General features: G+C 37.3%; 1 protein-coding gene across 12 annotated transcripts in view; it reads left to right on the top strand.

Moving 5' to 3' along the window:
* The window catches only part of LOC116512145, an 87,287-nt gene that overhangs the window by 56,121 nt on the left and 13,813 nt on the right, over positions 1–17,353 (top strand). For 7 of the 12 annotated variants that reach the window (XR_004255829.1, XR_004255826.1, XR_004255825.1 and 4 more), the window contains 9 exons: positions 756–1,106; positions 4,120–4,446; positions 5,728–5,829; positions 6,704–7,108; positions 9,367–9,675; positions 11,226–11,525; positions 13,174–13,485; positions 14,481–14,777; positions 16,049–16,509. Coding sequence is in view for 3 of the 12 variants with exons in the window: in XM_032222493.1 (XP_032078384.1) it covers positions 756–1,106; positions 4,120–4,446; positions 5,728–5,829; positions 6,704–7,108; positions 9,367–9,675; positions 11,226–11,525; positions 13,174–13,485; positions 16,049–16,074 (2,132 nt within the window). In the remaining 9 variants the exon portion in view is untranslated. The remainder of the gene's footprint in view (positions 1–755; positions 1,107–4,119; positions 4,447–5,727; positions 5,830–6,703; positions 7,109–9,366; positions 9,676–11,225; positions 11,526–13,173; positions 13,486–14,480; positions 14,778–16,048; positions 16,510–17,353) is intronic. The other 5 variants (XM_032222493.1, XM_032222487.1, XR_004255828.1 and 2 more) reach the window with 4 other exon arrangements.

Raw genomic sequence — 17,353 nt, 5'->3', positions numbered from 1 at the left:
CTGTGTATGAATTTGAAAAGACCGCAACTCGCTATTACTATTGAGCTGTTATTTATATTAACTCATTGTTTAAACTGTCAATAACCTGGTCCACCCTGAACTGTAAACCGTGATTTACAACCTCAGTGGTTATGCGCATCTAAACCTAAATCTAATCTGACAAAAACACATTCGTTCATCATAGTGAAATTAATTTACAGGTGTACCTTTTACAAGGGGGAAGGATTAGTCAAATGAGTATTATAAGATTTACAGGCTGCAAATGAAATGTTACAAACTGCTGATTATTGGCTTAAATTTATAAATTGCTCCATCTCGGCCTCTGACTCTGAACACAGGGGCTGTGTTCAGACATTCTATTAAACCTGAACTGGGTGCTCCAGATTGGAGTTTCTGTGTCTCTATTGCACGATGGCAATTGACATCTTACTGAAATATTCTAGCTGGACCACAACTGAACTGTAATTAGCTAACGAAAAACTATCCCTTGTAGTAATTTACTTGTAATTATGCAGTCACAATTGTGTCATCTGAATTGTGTAACTCTTGCCAAGTTCTGGCTTACTCCAAAAGTAGTCAATATTCCACTTAGTCTTTATGACCTCCAATTGCTTTGTCTCTTGCCATTCCTCCACTACTATTTCAAAATACTCTTTATGAAATGTGAGAACTGGGAGGGAAGGGAAGAAGGGAAGAAGAAGGTACAATTAATCATAAGAATCTGTAATCCATTTTTTTTCCATTTTTTTTTGAAGAAGCCTTGAAAGTAAGCATGCCAACTCAGAAGACAGCAATCTTGGGTACAAATGTGACACTTCAGTGTAAAATCTCTGACTACCCTCCCCCAGAACTGGATATCAAAAAAACAATATTCATCTGGTATTTGGAGACATCTGAAGGGAATAAAGTAGAACAACTTTATTCAGTTGTTGCTGGAAAACATTCTTCAAATAGAAATGGTTCAAGACTGGATACAATTCAATTAAAAAATGGAGATGCTTCCCTTTTTCTTCCACTAATACAGTTTAATGAAGAGGGCAAATATCTATGTGTCGTGATTGATACCTCTGTTAGAGCTGAAGGAGCCACCATTTTAGATCTAGTTGGTAAGTGACGTTTGAGGTATACCTTTCCAGAGAGCAAACTTATTCTTTTGGAATTCTTAAACTGCATTAAGATGAATACCAATTGTATAAGATTGTATTCCAAATCTCTTCCTTTTATGAAGAAGGCCCCCTCCAGCTAGATCCTTGTAAGAAAGGGGAACCCTGAAAAGAGGGAGGTAGAAAACAAAAGAAAGTCCCTCCCCATTTCTTCATTTTATATTGTCTCAAGAATCCCTGTGATGTAATGGTTAAAGCACCAGGCTAGAAACTGGGAGACTGTGACTTCTAGTCCTGCTTTAGGCACAAAGCCAGATGGACCAGTCACTCTCAGCCCTAGGAAGGAAGCAATGGCAAACCACTTCTGAAAGCTTGCCAAAAAAAACGGGATTTCACCCAGCAATTGCCAAGAGTCAACATTGTCCATTCTGGTTCACGTTTCTCATTTTATTTAATGACAATATAAAGATTTCTTGATAACGCTTGTTATTAGAGCAACTAATTAGTTGCAGTCAGACAATGCCTATGATGAATTAAACAAAAATAATTTCTATGTCATACCTCCATGATATTGCCTTTAGCCAAAGAATGAGACACATGTAGGTTGTTCTTAGCCTTACAGGTGTTTAAAAAGATTTTTTCTTCAAGCTGAAAGGTGCAAGGGATGTACAAGTTATGATGAGCCTTTGTTACCTGCTATCTTGTTGGCAAGGTTGGGTGATCAGCGAGAACCGAAGGTTTTTATTAGCTGTTTTAAGGTAATCTAGGCATATTTTCTTCCATCTTCATTGGACCCTGGTTGGTCTTGTCTGTCACTGTTCTGCTATTATGTACCTAAAGAGTTAGGTATAATGGCACATGAAAAACAACACAACAATTAAAAATATTTGAATGGTGTAACAATGAAATGGCAAAACAGGCTGGAGTAACATAACACTAGGGACCTACTTCTGAACAAAAGCTGGAGGAATCTGGAAAGTAACATGTTAAAGACAGAGAAAGAGATTCTACTTATAAAAGTTGCTCGTGATTCTGCTTCATTGTGACTTTGCCATTTTTTTTACATTTTAAAGTTAAATTTGGATAGGAAGGGGCCCTGAGGTGCTGCATTGTCATGTGTGGTTGTTTGTCAGTTGTATATATCAGGGATCCAAGTAACACCCCCAACGAAAGTCTCTGAGGCTTGAAGTTCCTCAAAGTTCCATTTCTTTAGAGATGTCATATTGGCACAATTGGGAAAACCCTAATCTGAGAGATCCGGTTTTCCCCACCAGGGACGTGCAGTCACTAGAGGCAAGGGAGGCGGAGCCTCACCACTCTCCTCAGGAAAAGAAAAGAAATTTAAATATTTTTTTTAAATAATTAAAGCCAAGAGAGTTGCTACCAGATTCCAGGTCACAGTGGCTTGGTGTCTGCTTAGTGTCTGCGCAGCGCCGGGAGGCCACAGAGAAGCTTCGCTCCGCTTCTCACTCAGCTTTTTTCCAGAGGCGATCCGAGACTTCAAGTGGTGGAGCTTGGAGAAGCAGCGGCCGCAGGGCGGGTCAGTGGGTGGGCGGCGGGGCACTTTGCATCGTGGGAGCCGCCAAGCACCTTTGCTGCAGACCCAGGCGCTTGGCGGCTCCCGCGATGCAAATTCCCCCCACCCACCGCCGAGGCTGCAAATTCCCCCCCCCCACTGCCGAGGCTTCGCAAAAGGATGCCCAGCTGAGCCTCACCAGGCATAAACCTCACCGCACGTCACTGTTCCCCACCCAAAAGAAAGTCAAAGATTCATCCCCAGCATCCACAGGTCCAATCAATTCACCATTCCAACTGGAGACAACCCCCAGTCACTTCCAACCAGATGCAGGTCGAATGCCCAAAGAAAGAAATGTTATGGTTAGTCCTCCACCACTCCATGCAATTCCCACTCCTGTTTCCTCAGGCACTGAATCTCCAACAGAAAAGATGGCTCCCAGGGCTGACATACACTAGATTTAGAAATGAACACTTTGAGGCCCAAAGCTACTTTTATTAACAAGATTTGCAGATTATGAATTTCTTCCATTCTTCCATTTTTCATATGAATTAGGCTAGAGAAGGCTGTTCAAAGCCTTTTCACAAACCACTTTCTTGCTCTGGGCTGAAGTCTCATTTATCTGATTATTGTTCTTCTCTCTGTCCTCCAATACTATACTATACTATACTCATTATGAAGTTTTTCCTGCTAGCTGCTACTTTTTGGAACGATCCTATGGAACGATCTACTCCCAGAGATCCGGACCCTTCCCACTCTCTCGGCCTTCCGAAAGTCGACTAAGACCTGGCTATTCTGGCAGGCCTGGGGCTGTTGACCCTTGATTGAGTTCCAGCCCCACTAAGTTGAGTGCATGTTGGGTTCTTTTAACTTGCTTTGTTTCCTTATTTTAAATTTTAGAGTATTTTTTAAAAACTGTTTTTATGTAAGCCTTCGGGATTGGGCGGCATACAAATTCATTAAATCTTGAATCTTTTAAAAAAATCACCATTTCTGTCAGCAGTCTCTTCTCAGAATACCTATATATCCTTGTGCTGCTGTCCTTGGGGATAGTAACACTGTGCAAAGTACAGAAAAGAAAAAAAATAATATGCAAAAGAAATTACTGTAAATGAATGAAAATAAGAAAGTAATATGGCTAAAACTAATTTATACCTATGCCATTCATTATGTCTCTCCATATTGTTCTATCTTTTCAAAATAGTCTTGTTTCTACCACATGCCTACACTGATTCATACTTTGCCTTTCCTTCCTTCCTTCCTTCCTTCCTTCCTTCCTTCCTTCCTTCCTTCCTCTCTCTCTCTCTCTCTTTCTTTCTTTCTTTTCTTTCTTCTTCATAGTCTTTGGAAAATCTATAGTGTTTTTTTCCTTTTCCTTTAAGTGTTATTTCAATTGAATGTTAAATACAAATGCTGTTTGGGAGGCTGAAAGGCAAAATAAAATACAACATATGTAGAAAAATCAATAACCAATTCCATTTTTATTCAAATGCAATATAGTTGAACCAACTGTCCAACTGTCTCCCAAGGAACTTGAAATTGAAAACGGAAATGTAAAGACACTGAGATGTAGAGTGAATAAATTCTATCCTGATTCCATTGTCATTCTTTGGCAAAAGCATTCTAAGCACACGTCGGATAAAGATATACCTGTAGGCGATATTTTCATGAGAAGATCTGTGAGAAATGGTGATGGCACTTACAACACCACAAGTATACTGAGAGTTCAACCATCTTCACAAGACCAAGGAAACGTCTATAGTTGTATTGTGCAGCATAAGTCATTTGCCAGATATCCAGTCTACAATGTAACTTTAACAGTAACAGGTACTCACTATGAAAAATTTAATAGCTCTCTTGCTTAGCAACAGACATTTTGGACTCTCAGTTGTGGTTATAGGTTGAGGGTTATCTGTACTTAAAGTATTATATTAAATAAATGCTCCTGATTTCTAACCAGGGTTGATTTCTGTGGTGCACAACTTTTACCTATAATTTTACAGTCTGAGGTAGAATCATATATCCTACCACACAATTGTGAAAATATCTACAATGCTTTATCTAAAAGTGTTTATGAAAAAGTGAGATAACTAATAGAAGAGAAATAGAAAGATAAAGTCGAATGCGTTGGGACTACAAGACTCAGAATTCCAAGCTGGTATGGCAATTTTTCTAAAGAATTTTTCTGGAAAACATTCCACAACATAAAACTTAAGGCAAAAAGCACCAATAAAATGGCATCCGTGCTTCAGAGTAAAGAAATGTTTATTATTTAGTACCTTATTGGGGGCAACCCTCTCCCCCACTATATTGTATGCACTGATACTTCATAACTTAGTGCAGGGGTGTCAAACTTGATTTCATTGAGGGCCACATCAGGGTTGTGTTTAACTCGAGGGGCTCAACATCACTCATATCAGGGGCATCAGTGGTGGTCTGAGCACTCTGCCAGTGAAAATGAGTTCCCAAGCTCTATTTTCAGCTGTGATGGCCTCCTGCAACCCTCTGCCAGTGAAAATGGAGCTTGGGGGCCCCGCCTGTGAGAGTCTGTTAAGGTCGATAACAATTGAAGAGGCGTGAGGCAGCTGAGGTAAGAGAACAGCTATTTTATTCGGTAGAACAGCAACAATAACTATGTACTGCGATTTAGCACGTCGCCCTACTTGACAGCTATTTATACTAGAGCTGTCAAGCAGGGCGACCAATAGGAATGCTTATGCAGCCCACGCCCAGCCAGCCACATCTCAGCCAATCAGGCGCAGCTGGGCTGTTCCAGACTGTCAATCGTAAGTTGAGGACTTGCGGCCGGTCACAAGTCGAGGACTTAGCAGGGTCATCCATTTTTGCTGGCAGAGGCAGGTCCTTCATTGTTTCCAGGAATCCCCCCGTGCCAGATCTAAGCACCCCACAGGCTGGATCCGGCCCTCGGGCCCTGAGTTTGACACCCCTGACTTAATGTTTTGCTTATGACAGAATACCCTGTATTAGCATTGTTTGTTTCTTATGTATTTACATGTAAAATGCTTACTTATCAAAAGCACCAAGAGCAAGAAATGTTTTGAGTATATCAGAAATAACATAATTTATTTTTTTGTTGTCTTTCTACAGAACCTTATTCGACTACTCAATTAACAATTGGGCTGGTTTTATGTTTTCTGATTTTGTTTCTCCTAGCTGGGTTGCTGCGGTACATTGTCTTTTTAAAGAAATGTAAGTCATTCTAAATATGTTTTATCTATACCATCATTTGTATATAAAATTGCACCCAGAGTTTATATTTGTGAAAGTTAATTTTAAAATATAATTACTGGAAAACTCTCAGAGAACAGCCACACAGAAGCAAAGACCAACCAGGGAAAATGGAAAATAGATTTAATATAAGCAATTATGTTGCACCTATCAAATTACAGGCAATCCTTATTTAGTGATCACAATTGGGTCTGGTAACTCAGCCATTAAGTGAAGCACTTGCTAAGTAAAATAGCATTTATGATCTTACTTCATCCTTCCTTTTGCTTTATAGACCTGTGAAAGTCATATATGCAAGAACTGGTTACAACATTATTTTCTTATTAGCATTGTAACTGTAAATGATTACTAAACACAGCAATAACTAAATAAGGATTTCTATATAATCTTTTTAGACTTCGTTTTCCAGAACAGCATTAAACTGAAGAAACTAAAGAAACTAAACTAAAAGAAATCCAATTATCAGCTGGAACAAAACTCTAGTACCTGTGCAGAACACGAGTACAATGTTTTTTTAGCAGATATAGTAAACTTCCTGGTATGGCCATTCATGTGAACTCACCTCCTCTCTGCTCCCTCCATCCCGTGTTAAAGAGAGTGATGCATGGAATTCTTGGTGAAAGTGAAAATAAAGCCAGAGAACCCAACAATCAGATTTTTTAATTTATTTCCCCATAAATGTCTATCAGTCTTTTATCTCCTTCCTGAGCCAGAACAGGCATATAACTGTTTTTAAGAATAGAATGCTTTGTAAAATGTTGAAAGAATAATCCTAAAATATTGCTGTAACATTTCAAGCAACAGAATTTCCATTTCCCCTTATTTTTCTTAATAGATGCACCATCTGTGGAAATGGTTGGAAGTGAGGAACTGAAGCATTTGGAAGAAACACAGTTGCAATGTTTGATTTCACACTTTCGACCCAAGCCTTTGCAAGTAGACCTTTTCTTAGTAACTGAACTTCAGAAAACAAAACAGAAAATAGCCTCTTGGCATACAACCTCACTTGAAGAACCTACAGAAGACGATGAAAATTCTCCTCTCCTTGGGAACTTGGAGGACATGTTTAAAGCTTATCCAGAGTTGAAATCAAAACCAAAAAACTATTATGACTTCCAGTGGAAAATCTGCCTGAATCCAGATGTACAGAAGCTGGAGGAATTTCAACTTTTATTGGAAATTAAACATGAGGGCTTTCAGCATGGATTGTGTACTAAAACAAAATCATTTAAAGTCGTAGGTAAGTGAGGATTATGGCAGGGTACTAAATGATGTTGAAATTTTAAAGTTTTTTTTATGGTTTATAAGAGAACTGTTAAGTTTCAAAATATATGAAAATAGAGGAGGCTTAGCTAATTTTGGTCCAGCCATGGTCCCAGCAAATATCTTAGACTACAGTCCATGCACTGAATATGAATTGTGATAAGATGTAGTTTATGTCAGGGCATGGATTGGCTGGAGAGACCGTTACTTGTATCTCAATATTTATGCCTATGTGTTGTATCTGATATTCATGACCATTTTTAAATTCCTCAGATAATTTAAAGAGAAGGGAAACAAGGTGAATCTTGGGTAGTATTTGAATTAAGAACCACTTAAGAGTTCTAGGGTGTTGACCGGACAAGGAAGTTGAAAAATATTGGCAAGCCAAAGCAAAACTGTAAAGGAAATGTCATTTCCTACCTTATAATGTATCTTTTAGATTTGTAAAGAAGATCCTATTCCATATCACACTCCATATATATATATATATATATATATATATATATATATATATATATATATATATATATATATATATATATATATATATATATATATATATATTGTCCATGCTGTTTATCATTTCACCACAGCTGAGGTGCAGCTGAATCCATATCTGTTCATTTCCCTAAGTAAAATTTGCCTTCATTGGAAAGCATTATTTGATGACAGACACGGAGCTATTCTTGTTTTCATCTGTAGGATTTTCCCCATCATGTATTATTTTTAATGGATTGTGTTTTTTATGAATATAATTTTAGATTTAAAATGTTACCACATCATTATTCACATGATTTTCCTAAGTGTTATTTTTATATTGGATAATGTGCTTACACCTATCTAAATAGAACATAGAATATAGAGTTGAAAGAGATCTCAGTGGTCTTATAGTCTAACCTCCTGCTTGAGCAGGAACCCTATATCATTTCAGACAAATGGTTGTTCAGTCTCCCTTGAAAGGCACGCTATTCCATTTGTTAATTGCTTTCACCTGTAGGAATTTTCTCCTTAGTTCTAGGTTGCTTCTCTCCTTGGTTAGTTTCCAACCATTGTTTCTTCTCTTGCCTATTGGTACTTTGGAAATAGTTTGACCCCCCTCAATTTTGTAGGAGCCCCACAAATATTGGTGCTATAATCTTCCTCCTAGTCCTTCTTTTCATTAGATTTACCCAATTCTTGTATGTTTTAACCTTGTATGTTTTAGCCTCAAGCCCATAATGATTTTTGTTGCTCTTGTCTGAACTCTTTCCAGAGTCTCAACATCTTTTTTGTATTCTAGTGACCAGAACTGGATGCAGTATTCCAAGTGTGGTCTTACTAAGGCTTTATAAAGCAGTACAAGAACTTCACATGATCTGAATTCTATCCCTCTGTTAATGCAACCCAGGATTGCATTAATAGAGGTATAGAATCAAAATCACATGAAGTTCTAGTACCAGTATCAGATCTGAATACTGATAGAGATCTAGATCAGAGATATTTCTCACCATTCCTCTTTGTTGGAAAATTACTGTGGATAATTTTCAGTTTAGTTTGCACACAGTACATCCCAGTCAATCCCTTTATTCAGATCAGAGCTGCATATACGTCATTCATTTCAGCTAGCAAAAAAAAAAAGCTTGCTGTTTATTTGTGAAACATCTGCCAAGACTAAAAATAGTTAACTGGCAAAACAGGATAAAAGGCAAACAAAAGTAAAGAGAGAAAAACTCAAATGACACACATACAAAAATGACATTATCTGTGTATCTATCCATATGTGTGTAGAGAAGAACAGAACTTTCTGGTGGAAACAACACTGTGGTTATTTAGCATGGATAGTCCAAAGGAGGAGGGCCTTTGGTTCTTCCAGCTTTAACCCTTTTAAGTATATAATGGCAGCCCAACACAAATGGAAACTAGGACACTAATTGATCCTTCTATTCCGCACCATAAAGAAACAATTTTGTGGTCCAGGGATGATGTATCCAACAAAAGACTTTTGACCTTTCAACTCCCAGGGATACTGATTTTTCTGCAGTCAGGGTTTCTTACCAGATGGGTTTGGCTTGGTCCTCCCTTGCTTTGTGTAAATAAACAGCTACAAAATAGTGGGCAAGGAAAAATAGTAAGAGATGTAATCAAAGATTTGGAAGACTCATGCATTGGCTTTGAAGGTGCTTCACTATTATCTGGGCATATCTCTGCACATCATATTTTGCTGCTTGAATTGAAACCTTTTCGTTTTCTTCCTAGCCTTACCAGTGCTTCATGAAATTCATTGTTCCACAAATGTGCCAAGACCAAATGAACCGCTCTCTCTTAGTTGCACAATTCATTCTTATTTTCCGGAAACGCTTGAAGTCTGTTGGAATAACGATGATGGAATTCTAGACAGTTCCTTTTCAACTCCACCCACAAAAGGAACTGATGGGCTTTACTTTTGTATCAGCAAGATCCACTATTGCCCACAAGTGGAAGATTATGGAAAGAGGCTTGTCTGCAGAGCTAAGCTTGAAGGATCAAAAACATACAAAGAATCTACATGGCAGATGAACACTATGGGTAAGTGGCACAGGAAAACTTACAATTTTTATTATCCTATGTTGTACATTGTATGTTTCACTCTGTGCTGGTCAGAGTAAATAGTTAGTTTAGGAATTAAGAATCCCCTTAAGGGATTGCTTTCTGGGAAATGTAGTTTTATGTCTGTGTTTCTGATTGGCCACTGGATCAGACTTCTGATGGGCTGTAGGGAAAACTTGCTATGTGCAGACCAGCGGGGCTTTTTAAAATTTCAGCACTATAGAGAGCTATTTTTTCTCCCTCAATATGGGGACAAAACTACCTCGTTTCACCTATGTGAATTGGGAACAGATTATATGCACCTCAGAAGAATCGCTTCATTTACTGTGAGTTGTTGATTTGATTAATAAAAGTAATCTGCATGATCCCTTTCCGTGGAGTTTATCTGTCCGTGCTGAGCAATCTGCAGCTTGAAAAAATCTTAAGGCCTAAGTCACAGAGTAATTCCAATAAAGTGCAGGTCCTTTTTGCAAAAAAATAAATTAAAATAAACAAATAAATAAATAAAAACCTGATGTAATTCCACTCTTTTACCAATTGACACCTCTAAAGTTTTACCTCTGTTGTAATCATAGTCATGATTCCTTACTTTTTCTCTTGTTGCTCCCTCTTTCAATTCTTCTCTTCCCAAATTACTACAAGGTGTGAATTCAATTTTCCTTTCTCATAATAACATTCCATACATCTCAGAATAAGATTCATCTTACAATAGGTGTATAATTGCATCTATCGATATTTAGGTCAGAAAATCTCTTCCTTCCTTCCTTCCTTCCTTCCCTCCCTCCCTCCATCCCTCCCTCCTATACAATTGAGCAGATGTTAGATTTCTTTTTTTTAATTAAAAAGTTTTTTATTAAACATAAATTAAAATGTTGGACACAGTGTAAACCGTCCTGGCAGAATCTATGCCATACATGCTAAGGTATATATTTCTGAAAGCCATAAAGATCCAGATTAGAATCAACCATCACAAGGACCAACATGGTAATGGAGAAGCTGTGTATGTTCTCAGGCGAGGCTTTAACTTTATTATTTGAAATCAACTCAATTCTTTCATGCAATATTATTCTGAAGTAGAAAGGGATATTGCTATGTAGGTTACTCTTTGATGGTTTTTGGTGTAGTTTTATGTAACACTTGCCACTGCCAAATAGCTAGAAGTCAGATGTACAAAATGGGCAAATATATACTAATAACTTTAGTTGCATCTATGTGTACATTACAGGATCTCTTTTTTTAGTTCGTACATGTGCTCTTTCTGCAATGTTCCATAGCAACCAAAAATCCAATTCCTCATCAAATTAGAAATCTTCATCTGATATTATTTTATCATTGAGGCCATTTTCTATTTCATTTTTTCACCAGATTTCTAATTTATATCCATTTGGCATTTTATTGTGTTTGGATGACATTGGCACTTAGTTGCATAAGCTAAACACTAAAGTGGAAAGAGAAGTTCGTGTTTTGACTTCACAGCTCTCTACTGAATACTAACTCTGTCATTTGCTGTTGTATTCCCCTCTCCAAAGATTACAAAATTGAATGTAAGCCTCCTGTACCTGAGTGTGGGAAACCCATCACACTGAGTTGCTCATTGACAAAATACCATCCACCTGAGTGTGACATTTATTGGAGAAAGGGCTTTGAAGAGCTCACAGATGCTACAATTAAAACAGAGGAGCCGCAGTTGGACAGAATGTCAAAGCTGTACTCCAGGACAAGTGAAATAACCTTTACACCCAGCGCAGAAGATCATGAATTGGAATTCTTTGTTGAAATAAATCATTGCAAGAAAATTGTACGGGAGGGATATAAAGTCATGCTGAAAGGTGATTGTTATCATTGCTATAAAAAATCTATGTCCCTTGGAATGTCTATGGAGATTCTCAGTCAACCAGGTCATGGTTTTCCCAAAAGTGCTTTTTTCAAGAGGCAACTGGACTTTCTGGTTTGTCTTTGAAGACATTTCAGTTCTCATCCAAGAAGCTTCTTCAGCTCTGACTGGATGCTGGGAAATGGAAGGATTTATACTCCTTGCAGACAGCTGGTCATTTGCATTCTTTTAGGGGATTGTTAAGGTCACCTGGAGATTTATCTGTGTCATCAGAGTCACCTGAGTGGTGCAAATGGGTGTGGAGCCTTCTTGGAACTGTTGAAAGGCCTCTGTTGTAGATAGGAGATAGATGATGTTGTATCCCTCCTCCTCTGTTGAGATAGGGATGTTCAGTTTTGACATAGATGGCCTCTTCGATCCCTCTTTCAAACCGGCAATCCTCTTTATCCAAAATATGAACTTTGTTATCTTCAAAAGAGTAGCCACTGTATTTTAAATGCAGATGGACTGCTGAATCTAGTCCTGATGTATTTGTTCTCCTATGTTGTGCCATGCATTTATGAAGTGTTTGTTTTGTTTCCCAATGTAAAACAACAACCATTTGTACAACAAACAACCACTTCATAAATGCATGGACAGAGGGGATCACTGGTTTGAAAGAGGGGTTAAAGTCTTCAAAGAAAAGCCAGAAAGTCCAGTTGCCTCTTGAAAAAAACACCTTTGGGACAACCATGACCTGGATGACTGAGAATCTCCATAGACAGTTGTTAAGGTAGTAACCTGGTTATTTGGATTCCTCATTAACTTTACTTGTCAGAAAGTCACAAAAGGTGATCACATCACCCTGGGATTCTGCAACTGTAATAAATAGGATTCAGTTGTCAAGGTAGATAGATAGCAATAGCACTTGGACTTTTATACCTTTTCATAGTGCTTTACAGCCTTCTCTAAGCGGTTTACAGAGTCAGCATATAGCCATCAACAACCTGGCTCCTCATTTTACCGATCTCAGAAGGATGGAAGACTGAGTCAACCTTGAGCTTGGTGAGATTTCAACTGCCAAACTATTGGCAGTCAGCAGAAGTAGCCTGCAGTACTGCAGTCTAACCACTGCACCAGCATAGCCATAGATAGAGGATAGATGATGATGATAGATAGATAGATAGATAGATAGATAGATAGATAGATAGATAGATGATAAATAGATAGATAAATAGATAAATAGATAGATAAATAGATAAAGTTTGTAGTATTGTTACACACATTTTACTTCTAAGTTCATACCAGTATACAATAACATGCCATCTACTAATGTGTGGAAACAAACCAAATAGTGAGAAGCACTGATACTACACTGCATGACTAACACGTGCACAAGAAGCAGAGAAACAGAAATAATTGCTATTTGTTTAAATCAATTGAGGGCTGATTTCATGTATGACCACTGCTCTATGTGAAATAGTGCTGTTAATCTATTGCAACAGCACAAGTTCTCGTTGAACAATGATTCCTTCTTTCCTGTGTTAACAATATAATGTTAAAAATTATACTTAACTCATTTGATGCTCTGTATATTAGGGTATTGTTTGCATTTAACAGTGATTCCTTGTCTAATGTTGATTTCTGTCTTCTCACTTTTATAGATTTTCCCAAACTTTCAAATATTGTTATTGAACCAAGTGATGCAGATTATGGACAAAGTGTAACTTTAACTTGTGATGTCACAGATTTCAATCCTAAAAAAATTGGCACACAGTGGCTCCTGGGAGATAATTCACTAACGAACGGTGTGGTCACAGAGGATTTAGACATTCTCTGTTATGGTTGTTACAAATTAACTTCTGTGTTTGAACTAAGAGCCACCGCTTCAGTTTGTAACAAGGCTATTTGTTTCAAGGTGAACCACGAAAAATTGACAAAGCCTATTACAAGAGAAGTGTATTTAAAACTTCCAGGTACGTACCAATTTTTATTTATTTAGTTGTCTTCTGATGTTAGAGCCAAGGTGGCGCAGTGGGTAGAGTGCAGTACTGCAGGCCACTTCAGCTGACTGCTAGTTCAGCAGTTCAGCGGTTCAAATCTCACCGGCTCAAGGTTGACTCAGCCTTCCATCCTTCCGAGGTGGGTGAAATGAGGACCCAGACTGTGGGGGCGATATGCTGACTCTGTAAACTGCTTAGAGAGGGCTGAAAGCCCTATGAAGCAGTATATAAGTCTAACTGCTATTGCTATTGCTATTGGTGAAGTTGGGTTCTGTTTTTTCTTTTAGGGTTTATTAAAAGTAATAAAATTTAACAGGTGAGGAGTATATCACATCACCATTTCCTATGTTATATCTGCAATGTTACTTCAAAGAAAATCTCTCTGTCTATAGCACTGTTGTCTGTCTTATTGTGTCATTTGTGCTATGGATACCAGGAATTAAGCCACAGCCCAGATGTAACATATCTGGAAGCATAAGTGCTCATAATTATCTCAGTTTCTTCTTTGACAATTCATTGGGTTTTGTTGCAAATGGTGCAGAAAGTGTCTTCACCTTGTAGTTGGTAAAAATTGTCCAGTTGGTCTTCTGCAGTGGTGTCCATTATGCAAGACTCCAGAGGATCAATCATTACAGTGTTTTCTTGTATTAAACATTGTTTTTGCATTATTCATAATAAATCAAGTGTCAGAGTTCCAAATAGCATCCAAAAGTAAATCAGAGTCCAAGGCAAAGTATTGCTCAAAGTTCCAATTTATTAAGAGAGCTGAATTTTGTTATGGCTACATAACATCTAAATCCTTACAATCCCCCGTCCCATTTTCCCACAATAGAAAATACATAGTAGAATAATAGAAAGTGTGGTAGGCCAAAGATCCAAAAGAAAAGATGACTGCAGTCCTGACATTAAGGTCTGGAAACATATTATTTACATAGTTATTTCTATTCCATCCCCCCCTTCTCATTTAGTCAAACGGCCTGTTTTGACTGAAATAAAGGCAAGCCAAGATCATCAGAATATCCTCCTTGAAATTTCTATATCACAATTTGCACCTCATGATATACAAGTCAGATGATACCAAGGCTGGAGAAAAATACCTGAAAATATCAATCCCAGGAATATTGGGATTGGAGAAGATCACTTATGTTATTTTGTTAGTAAAATATACTTAAATCCAAAAGAACTGCGCTTTGGGAAGACAATACAATGTGAAGTTAAACATTCAACATCTACTGAGGAAAAAAGCTTAACACTGAACACAATAGGTAAATTGGATACATATATAAATACTCTATTGATTGAAAGAGTATCCAGACCAGTGACTGTTTTCCAACAACTGAATATGCAATTATCTCCCAATTGTTATAATGGATCCCAAATTCTTTCCATTGTTATCTAATAATAACAATGGAAAGAGGAAAACTGTAGTGTAAGCAGTGTTAGCTATATAAAGAAAAGAGCTTTGTAGTGGCCTGTTAGTCACTCCATCATAGACATTATTGAGGGAAAGCAAGTCTTTTGCTGTATCTGCTTATAAAGGCTGTTGATATCTGTGACCCACATGATCCACCTTTTGATGCTTTTAATAGCTAAACAGCCCACAATCAGTATGTAACTATTAGTGATGGTCCTTTATTCTAGATCGGGAGGCTATGTATTCAGATCACCTCTTGAGAGGCATCTAGCCTGCTCCCACATTGCTCTAGTTTATTATGACTTAACTATCCATGTCTGTCTGCACAGGGAAAGGAAGGAAGTATATAACTATAATGGATCAAAAATCGTACAAGACTGCACCATGTTATCTTTTGAAAAAAGGCTTAAAAGTTCCCCAAACTATGTCCATTCGATTCAGAACTTGCTGATGTGGTAGATATCATCTATATTAAAAGGCAGAAACTCTTAAAAAATATATCAAAATGTAAAAAGTGAGCCATAAATAGCGCTGACTTATTTCAACAAGTAAACCACCCCCCCTCCAATTCCTGTGTGATGGCCACGTTATTCTGTTTGTATGAGACATACTGAAGGTGCCATTTTAAAGCTAATAAACTGATAGATTGAGGATAATGAAAAATTGTTTGATGATCTATTCTGGTAAAGTTGGCAATGATGCTCTAACCGATCCATCTGATGAAAACATCACATTAACATGACATAAGTCCTGCCCCTTTTATATGTTCATTATGACATTGGAGGAGAGTTTGTGCCACAATACTGCTATTTTAACAAAAACAGTTTCCTGATTTTATTGTCATCCATGAGTTTGTTTCTTAAAAAGTATAGAAAAGGAACCTACACCAATCTTTTCCTTTTGCAATTAAATGTTGAATGTATCTAACAGCAATAGTTTATTTGAATTTATTTCTTATAAATATTACTTCCATGGTTCTTGGTCTTACAACAGCATGGAATGCTCTTTCTGAAAGACAATTGGGGCAGTTACTGACTTACTATACTTAGATTATTGTGATATGACTTGAAATATGTTCCAAAGCTTAAATGAGTTGATTGTTCTTTCTCTTCCAATTCCAAGATTTCTCTGATCTTGAGGAAACGTAACATCATCACCATGAGTCATAACCATTATGAACTCCTTCAAAGTAAGCTCTCTGCAGATGCAATAACAGTTGGAAAATAATTATGTTTTGCTACTTTTCTCGCTACAAAGTAATCCTTCAAAAAAATTCCTATCTTGGCTCAACCACACAGCTGATATTAAAGGTCTCTGAAATCAACTCTAGCCATTTCACTCACTGCTTTTGCTCAGGGGTGGCAGATGTGAGTATATTGAAAGCCCAGGTGGCACCTTTCCAGAAAAGGAAGAACCTACAAACATCTACAAGACCAAAGTGAAGACTATTCTAGCCATCCTTTGGATAAAATTGTTTGAATTGTTGTTTGAATGCACTCTGAGTTAGACTTCAGCTGTGCAAAATTCTTGGACTGGGATTAATGTAGTTACGTGAGAAGAGTTTGAACCCGTTAAATGCAGTGGTATGTTTCCATTTTTCTTACTACCGGTTTGCTCATGCCCGCTCCTCCAGGTGGGTGGGTGGAGCCTCCTGCTGCTGCCACTACTGGTTCACCTGATTCGCAGAAACCCACCTCTGGTTAAATCTAAGGAAGTGGATAAGGTCTTCAGAGCTGTGGGTATAGCCAACTGTATATTAGATCCATGTTTACCTGGTTGGATAATGTCTTCCAGGAGGGGATATACAAACAATCCAAGCAACAATAAATGCTTTTATTATTTTAAAAATAATAGAACTTTTAAAGAGGTGGTATTCCATCTCCCCCTCAGGAAAACTCTGGATGCAGCAGTTTTGGACAATCATAGTTTTCATTATTTTTACTCTTAATCCCAGTTTGATGGGGTGTGGATTGGTCAGCATAACATGACGTTTGTATTCTAGTAAAACTAGAGATGTTTTATTAAAATAGTTCCTTTTAAGATTATTATTTTTAATTGGCTATTATGCTTTTTTGTATATATGTACATTTTTTAAACAATTTGAAAAAGTATAAATACATTTTGTTTATAGAATGCTATTATTTAAAAAATTCAGAAAAAGTAGAAAAAATTATACATTAAATTAAATTTAATTATACATTTACATTAAATTTATACATTTATAAAAAAATTGCTACTTTTGTCCTCCATTATTGTTTTAATGGCGGTTTTATACTTGTTTTAACTACAGTTTATTTAATTACAATTGTAAACTCTTGTAAAGTAGTGGCAAGATTTTAAACAGGAGATAGCAGTCAAACAGATAAAAATAGTTCAGTCTTTATTATTATTTCTTTGGCAAATCTAAGATGACCCTCTCAGGATAAA

The sequence above is a fragment of the Thamnophis elegans genome, chromosome 1 (assembly GCF_009769535.1).
Source record: "Thamnophis elegans isolate rThaEle1 chromosome 1, rThaEle1.pri, whole genome shotgun sequence".
In the NCBI taxonomy this organism is placed as follows: Eukaryota; Metazoa; Chordata; class Lepidosauria; order Squamata; family Colubridae; genus Thamnophis; species Thamnophis elegans.
The sequence above is the reverse complement of the archived record's forward strand: the minus strand, read 5'-3'. Positions and strand labels throughout refer to the sequence as shown.